Source organism: Miscanthus floridulus, chromosome 13 (genome assembly GCF_019320115.1).
Source record: "Miscanthus floridulus cultivar M001 chromosome 13, ASM1932011v1, whole genome shotgun sequence".
Classification (NCBI taxonomy): domain Eukaryota; kingdom Viridiplantae; phylum Streptophyta; class Magnoliopsida; order Poales; family Poaceae; genus Miscanthus; species Miscanthus floridulus.
Genome location: NC_089592.1, coordinates 33,522,473 through 33,530,581, shown reverse-complemented (window position 1 = coordinate 33,530,581; position 8,109 = coordinate 33,522,473). Strand labels below are relative to the sequence as shown.

Here is an 8,109-nt window from a genome sequence, read left to right as displayed (position 1 = left end):
AGATCAAAATTACCCCTGGATAATGTCTATCATATCTTGGTATAGTGCCCGCTCTTTTCTCAACGAGTCCAAGATTACTAACCGACTTGAGTTTAACTCAATGACAATGAGTATCCAGTGAAACCTGCATTGGTTTATACACACATGTACATGCATATAAGTTGTATTGATATTACATAAAATGTGTAGACTACATTATTATTAACACTTACTCAAAGTTGTATGGGAAAAGTATTGTTGTCTTGTCGTGCTGCTTCACGAAGAACCTCATGATATTCTTCTGTGCTTTAGATACCCACTGCTCCTTGACAATAATATCAGTTTTGAATACGATATAAGGATCAATGAAGCCAACACTGGTGTCTTGTATTCTTTGGAGCTCTGACATTTGGAATATGTATATAAATATAAGTTACATGTGAGGATAATTATATACACGTACGCATGGAAGTGAGTTTATTAAATAAAAGTAAGAATCACTTACAAACAAAAGCAGCTAATGATTGATTTATCCAGAGCGTCCATGTGGTATAGTTGATGCAATTCTTCGAAACTAATATGTAAGATGTCATCGCCACGGAAGTAATGATGGTGTTGGTGTTTCGGACCGGGGGGTCCTCAACCAACCAGTGAATTTGTTCTACGTGCTCCCGGTTCCGGATGGTGATGCGAAGAGACACAAGGTTTATACTGGTTCAGGCAATCGAGGCCCTGTCCAGTCTGAGAGGTCGATCTTGTATTCCTTGCACCGAAGTGCTCGTAGTAGGGGGTTACAAGCTAAGGGAGAGAGGGAACTGGTCCCAAGTCTCGGCAGGGTGTCGTGTGGGCCGCTTGAGGCGTTGCTCTCAGGCGGCAGGGATGTGCGCGTGTGTGTGTTACCAGGTGTTCTCCTCTTCCTCTAAATGGCCCAAATCCTCTCCTTTTATAGTTGAAGGGAGGACAAGGACAGTACATGTATTACTATGCAGCGTCGTGCCAATAGGGGCAGCGTGTCCGAGCCCTGTGGTCTGTTCCTGTGGCGACGTGGTCATCGGAGTGGTCCATCCTTAGAGCACTAGGGCGGCGTGGCCATCCCATCCTATCCTATGCGTCGTGGGAGCCCCAGGACAGCCTCGGAGTGGGTGCGGCGGTGGACGTGCAGACCACTGTGGACGGACTATGCGTGTGGCCGAGGCTTGATCGGTGCCAAGGCCGCACCACAGTGGAGGGTCTCAGCGGGCATGAACCCCAAGATAGCCAAGACCTTGGTGTGTAGTGCCGAGGCCTCTAGTGGGCGGCTGATCATGGGCACAGCGTTAGGACACAGTGGTCGGTAATCCCTGCCGTACCCTGTCCCAGACGGTATGGCGCTGATCGTGGACACAGCGTTAGGACATAGTGGCTGGTAATCCCCGCCGTGCCCTGTCCCGGCCGGTATGGCGCTGATGCGACCTCGGGTCCCGTCGGCCATTCCGTGGCGTTGAGCCATCGTCTGGCTGAGATTGCGGGAGTGGTTGAAGCATTAATGAGACATGATGCGCTGTCTAGAGGGTCGGTCGAGGCGGGGGATGATGGGCTGCTGACGACCTAGCCTCGAGCGATACGGAGAATGAGGCCTCGCACGAGATAGAGAATGAGGCCTCACATGAGACGGGGATCGGGCTCCTTGTCGAGGCCTCGCGCGATACGGAGAATGCACCCCCTACCGAGGCCTTCCGTGGAGAGCCTTGGGTGAGGCGGAGACGGCGCTCCCTGCTGAGGCCTTCCCTGGGAGCCTCGCGCAAGGCGGAGTTTATGTTAGGATGCCGAGACCTCCTGCTCGAGGCTCGAGGCGAGGAGGAGGACCCAGTGGGCCCGGTCATGGCAGGTGAGGGGCCCATGGCTTACCTTCTAGATTTATTTTTTAGATGGGACTTTAGTGACCCATTTGATGTTTGCTTGGGGTACCCCGTTCTAAGGTACCCGACAGTAGCCCTCGAGCCTCGGGGGGAGTGCGTGCACTCTCCCTAAGGGTTTGCCGCGGCTAGTTTTATACCTGCTCCATAGGAATTGGGGTTTGTTTTTTTTTTAGGTTCCGGTGGGTGCGCGCGAGCGCACCCGTCGGGTGTAGCCCCCGAGCCCCTGGAGGAGTGAAGTTACTCCTCTAGGGGCTTTCTCCATTTTCGCATTTGAGCGAGTAGTTCTTATTGCATTTGTCAAGCCCATAAGCGCAAGTTCGGGTTGCGGGGGTCTCGGCGAGGCTGCAGGAAAAAGCCTTCTAGCCTCCGCACGGAGCAAGAGGTTCGCCAGGGGCCCCCTGACTTTGGGTATGACCCTCACGCTTCCTTTTGCTCGGAAGGAGGGGTGGAATGTGCCAGGCTACCCTCGATGGGCGCGAGCGTGGACACTTCCGATGAGCTATTATCGGGTAGTCCGAGTGGAGGCCCGAGCCCCGTTCGCTAGGGGATGGCTAGCGGTCCAGAGATGCACTCCAATAGTACCAGAGGGTTTCTCTAGTGGGTGCCGAGGCCATTCACTGGGCCTCGGTGGCTCGGTGCCTCCCTACAGTGGGATCCCATTCGGATACTTCCCTGCTGGTCTTGGACACGACTTAGGATGCCTCGAGCGACTGTTCGCTCAGGCCTAGGCCATTCATAGGCTTGCCCTGAAGTCGTCCCTGACTCTGTTGCCCTGGGGCGGCTGTCGAAACCTCTCGGAGGCCTAGCCTTCGAACCCCTGGACCGTAACGGGCTCGGTGCCCTTTATCGTGTTTTGTAATGAAACCTCTAGCGTGGACTTGGACCGTTTGTCTTGGTCTTCGGGTGCAAGAGGAGCCCCCGAGCCTCCGCCTGGAGCAAGAGGGTAGTCGGGGGTCCCTTGACTTTTTCATTCGCCCCTCACATATCCTTTTCGTTCAGACAGAGGGTTTGTTTGCCGAGCCCATTCTGGTCTTGGCAAGGTTGCAGGAAGAGCCCCTAGCCTCTGCGCAGAGCGAGAGGGCCATCGGGAGTTCCCCTAACTTTTTATACGCCCCTCGTGCGTGAGGGTTTGTTTGTCGAGGCCCCTTTTGGGCGTGAGCCTGAGTTGTGGGGTCTCGGCGTATTTGCAGGAAGAGCCCCCTAGCCTCTGCACAGGGTGAGAGGGCCGTCAGGAACTCCCCTGTCTTTTTGTATAACCCTCACGCTTCCTTTTTGCTTGGAAGGAGGAGTGGAATGTGCCTCACTACCCTCAATGGGCACGAGCGGTGGCACTTCCGGTGAGCTGTTATCGGGTAGTCCGAGTGGAGGCCCGTACCCCGTTCGCTAGGGGACGGCTAGCAGTCCAGAGACACACTCCAAGAGTACCAGAGGATGTCTCTAGTGGGTGCCAAGGCCGTTCGCTGGGCCTCAGTGGCTTGGTGCCTCCCTACGGTGGGATCCCATTCAGAGACTTTCCTTCGGTCTCGGACACAACTTTGGGCGTCCCAAGCGTTTCGCTTGCTCAGGCCTCGGCCCCGTATGGGCTTGCCTATAGTTGTCCCTAACTCTGTTATCCTAGGGTAGCTATCAAAACCCTTTGGGGCTCAGCCTTCGAACCCCTGGATCATAATAGGTTCAGAGCCCGGTTCCTTCACACGAAAGGAATAGGCCGTAGGGAATATCTTCCCTATTGGCTCGGCACGGGCGGCGCACCTTTTGAGGCAGTTTCATGGGAAGTCAAAACGACGCCTGCTGCCATAGTGGCCAAGCGTGACGTGGTGGATGGGACGTAACCATCCTCGCATTTAATGCAGGAGACGTGGGCGCGTGGGCCGACAAAATCGGCTCGTGGTTAACTGCGTCGGACGGGGGGAAACCTCCCCGATTTCATCGCTCATTCGTTTCGCCTCCTCCCTGCATAAATACTTGAGGAGTCTCGCCCCTCCTTGTCTTACCTTGCCTGCATTAGCACCGTCTTCATCGTGCCGTCGCTAGCGCAGCGGGTGCCGGGAAGGAGAGGAGAGAAGAGCGAGCCTAGGGAGACAACGAGAAAAAAGCAAGAACATGGGAGGGAGAGAAAAAACTCACTGTCGCCCTCGATTCCTCCATTGCACCCATGGCCGGCGACATCGTTGTTGTCGATGTGGACCCCTAGGATCCATCAGATGTCACCAAGGAGATGCTCCAGTCGCTTGTTGACGGTGGACTCCTCTGCCCGGTGACAGACCCCACTAGGCCGGAGTGGATTGCTCTGTATGGCGAGCTGGAGCCGAGGCCTCATGACGGCTACGTCGTAAGCTTCATCTCCTTCCACGAGCGTGGCCTCGGCGTCCTAGCGGACCGGTTCATGCGGGTGCTCCCGCACTACTACGGCGTGGAGCTCCACAATTTTAACCCCAACTCCATCGCTCAGGCAGCTATCTTTGTTGCCGTCTGCGAGGGGTATTTAGGGATCGCTCCCCATTGGGAGTTGTGGCTCCATCTGTTCCGGGCGGGGCATACTACCAAGCCGACGGGCACGTCGGGTAAGAGGAAGGCGGCGTGGGCCGGAGGCTGCACTCTCCAAGTGCATCAGGACTGCCTGCACCTCTACATCCCGGCCCAACTCGTGTCCTCCAACCGCCGGTGGTACACGAGTTGGTTTTACCTCCGCAACGACGACGGAGGGCTTCCCCCCTACACCGGGTGGATTGTGGGGAGTTACCCGGAGAAATGGAAGTGGGGTGTCCTGAAGGTCGACCAGCCCAAGCTGGAGCCGCTCCTAGAGGGGCTGGCGAGGCTGCGGGGCCATGGCCTCACCGTGGCTATGGTCGTGGCTGCCTTCCACCGCCGAAGGGTGCTGCCGCTAATGGCTCGGCGGCGGTGGCTGTTCGAGATGAAGCCGGGTAAGCCCATTGAGGGCACCCGGATGTCCTCCTCCGCCCTTTCCGATGAGGAAATTCTTCGTCGGGTGGGGGGAGATGGTAGAGGCGAAGCTGAGGGGTGGCAACTTGACCCCTATCACGATGCGGCCGTCGTGGGGGTTCCTTTTGCTGGTAAGTCGTGTGCCGCTGTAGACTCTGAACCTCCTCAGTCTCCCCTTACCCCTTGTTCCCTCATGCGCGTTTGTTGTTCCTTCAGGGGATGAGGGACGTGTGCTCCTCTCCACCGCCCATTCCCAAGGACATGGGGCGGCGGGTGATCAACCACGCTCACACCGATGCGCAGAAGAGGCGAAAGGACGCTAAGGCGGCGAAGCGCACGAAGCACATCCTCGCGCGCGAGGAGCTGGATAAGCGCCGCCGTCAACAACGGAAGGACGGTCTCCCGCTAGAGGAATCCCCATTGACGTCATTGTCGACGGAGGCCTCGAACGGGAATGACAAGGGTGAGGGAGGGTGAGGTCCCCTAGACCACCTTCCTGACATCGTGGAGGTGGCGCCCGGGGTGTCGGCAAGCAGCCCGGCACCCCCGGGAAGGGGAGGAGAAGCGGACCCGGGGCCGGCGGTTGCCCGCTCTGGGGCCGAGGCCGACACGCCCGAGGCATGGGCGTTAGGCAAACGTGCCATCAGCCCGGTAGGCTCGGCAGCCGTGGTGGAGTAGGTGGCGATGGAGGCGATGCCACCGCCCCTGCAGAGGACCGAAGGGGCACCGGGGTCCGCTGAAGACCGACCGGCATCGATGGATACGGAGGCGATGCCTCTGCCATCGCCTCCGCCGCTGCGGATGAGGTTTGCCGTGGCAAAGTGGGGGCCACCCCATTCAAGGCAAGTGTATTCTTGGCAGGGTCATGGTGCCTTCCAGTCACTTTTTTGGTTTTACGCTGACCTTGTAGGTTAATTTTCCTTAGTCGGAAGCGGCCTGCGGACGACCCTCCCTTGGCGCCCCTTAAGGCGCTTAAGACGAGCCCTGGCTCCTCCGCCCACTGGGTGGTGGAGGCACAAGCCGCCATCCACCGCGGTGCGACATCGGTGAGGGTCGACCTGAAAGAACCGGCCACCTAAGGAGGGGCTGCCGAGGCGGCCCCTACACCGACGAGAGAGGGATCGCTCCCATCCCACGGGGGCGAGGCTCATGAGTCGGATGGGGCCGGTGTGCCCTTGGTTGCCGAGGCCCCTGGGGTCTCCGAGGCTGAGGCGACGGAGGACAGGGCGCCCAAGGTCGCCGAGACCGCAGTGGCCGCGGTCGATGTTTCTACGTCCTCCGAGGACATGATGGTGGAGCCTGGAGCCCCCGAGATCACCACGGCTATCATAATGGCGACGAGGCCATCCGTCCAAGAGGCGGAGATGAAGGCGGCGGAGGCCTTGGTGGCGCCCTTGGCTCAGGGGCCGCCGTTGTTACGAGAGAGCGCCCGGGAGGCGGAGGTCTATCCAATCTCTTCCGATGATACATCTCGGGCGCGGGAGGTGGTGGACGCCGAGGACACTGGTGTCGTGGAGCAGCCGGCACCAATCTTGAACGAGGGAAGTTCGGCCCTCGTGCGAGCGTGACCCGAGCCCTGCGGGTGGGGCCACCCATGGGTACTGTGGCGGAGCCGGGACAACCCTGAGGGGGTGCCTCTGTTCGCCCTCGAGGACGTAGCCAAGGGTGGGTGGTGGGGCACCTTCGAGCAATACTGCCAGCTAGCGAAGCGGTCGCTGCGGACGGCCTTGTCCATGGTGGCCGACGAACTGCCCGGAGTCGCCCAGGTTCGCGTTTTCCTTTCTCGCGTGACGTCGTTCTTTTCTCGGTTTTGTCACAATCGACGACCTCTGTTCTGTTTCCTCAGGAGCTCGAGACCCGGTCCCTCGGGAAGTCGGTCTTTCTCCGGCGGGAGAGGGGCATCTAGGACCAGCTTCAGCGGTAGAAGGGCCTTCTTGCCGACGCTAACAAGCTTCTATTGGTGCAAAGCGCGGAGGTGGAGGACCTCCGCCTTCGCTGTGCCGACGCGAAGGTCGAGGCGGCCATGGCCCAGACGCAGCTCGCCCCTTTGGCGGCGCAGGTCAAGGAGCTAGGGAGGAGCTTACCCGCGTGGTCAGTGATCGGGATGCCTTCAGGTCCTGGGCCGAAGAAGCGACGGCCTCGGGCAAGGCCCTCGTCGGGTAGCTGGGGCAGAGGAGAGTGCACACTGGCTGACAAAAGGCGCTCTGAACGAGGCCCTTGCTGCAGTTGAGGCCTCGCAAATCGAGGCTATGGTTTTGAAGGGGGCGGTCGAGGGTGAGTTCTAGTCCCCTTGTTTTGTTTCCTTTTCCTTATGTTTGCTCCCTGACTTCCTTGTATGACGCAGAGTTGGGAAGTGAAGCTTCTAGGGTGGCCGAGGCCTCTAGGTTTGAGGCCCAGCGGTTGAAGGAGAAGGCCGAGGCCTGTCAAGCCGAGACCCATTGCTAGGAGCAGAAGGCCAAGGGTGAGTTCTGTGGGCTTCCGTCCCTAACTTAGGTTGTCCTTTCTCTCGCTCGACCTCATTCCATTTTCCGTGGTGTAGAGTTAGAGGCGAAGATCATTCGGGCCACCGAGGCTTCCAGCGTGGTGTAGACGGTGCTCAAGACCAGGATTGGGGAGCACGAGGCGCTGAAGCGTGCTGCCCTTTCTACCTGTGAGGCCTTGGAGGTCAAGGGGGTTCAGTCAGGTAGCTCCCTTGGGAGCCGCTTGATTGCACTAAGCAACCAGATGCGCGAGCGGCTCCGAGGGGCACTGCACACGGGTGTTAAGCGGGCGCGGGCCGTCATCTCCTCTCACTACCTTGGCGTCGACCTCCCGACCATCAGTGATGGCTATGTTCTGCTTGATGAGGAGGAGGAGGCCGACGCGGCAGTCGCGAAGCTGATGGAGATGGCAGAAGGCCCTGGCATGGCACTAGCAACGCTCTTCGAAGAGGAGGTGGTTCCTCCCCTACCATCTGCCGGTGCTGAAGGCCCTGAGCCTTGATCTAGGCCCCGAATGGCCACGTGATGGGGATGGTTTGCAGGGCTAGGGCCGAGAGATGTGTCTATCGAGCATAGTACTGGCATCCTTCACAGGAGCGTACCAACTTGGTAGCGTCAGCGACTACCATCGGCCAGTAGAACCCCTGGCAGAAAGCATTCCCTACGAGCGTCCGAGGCGCCGCATGGTGCCCGCATGCGCCTGCGTGTAAGTCCCAAAGCAGGGCTTGGCCCGCTTCAGAACTGATACACTGTTGGAGGACACCTGAGGGACTTCGCCTGTACAATTCGTCGTTGTAGAGGGCGTAGGT

General features: G+C 58.7%; 1 protein-coding gene across 1 annotated transcript; it reads left to right on the top strand.

Moving 5' to 3' along the window:
- The first annotated feature begins 5,504 nt into the window (after positions 1–5,504).
- Positions 5,505–6,388, top strand: LOC136499708 (uncharacterized). The gene is made up of 3 exons (XM_066495267.1): positions 5,505–5,626; positions 5,731–5,866; positions 6,008–6,388. The coding sequence occupies exons 1-3, from the start codon at positions 5,505–5,507 to the stop codon at positions 6,386–6,388; spliced, it is 639 nt and encodes a 212-aa protein (XP_066351364.1).
- The last annotated feature ends 1,721 nt before the right edge of the window (positions 6,389–8,109 follow it).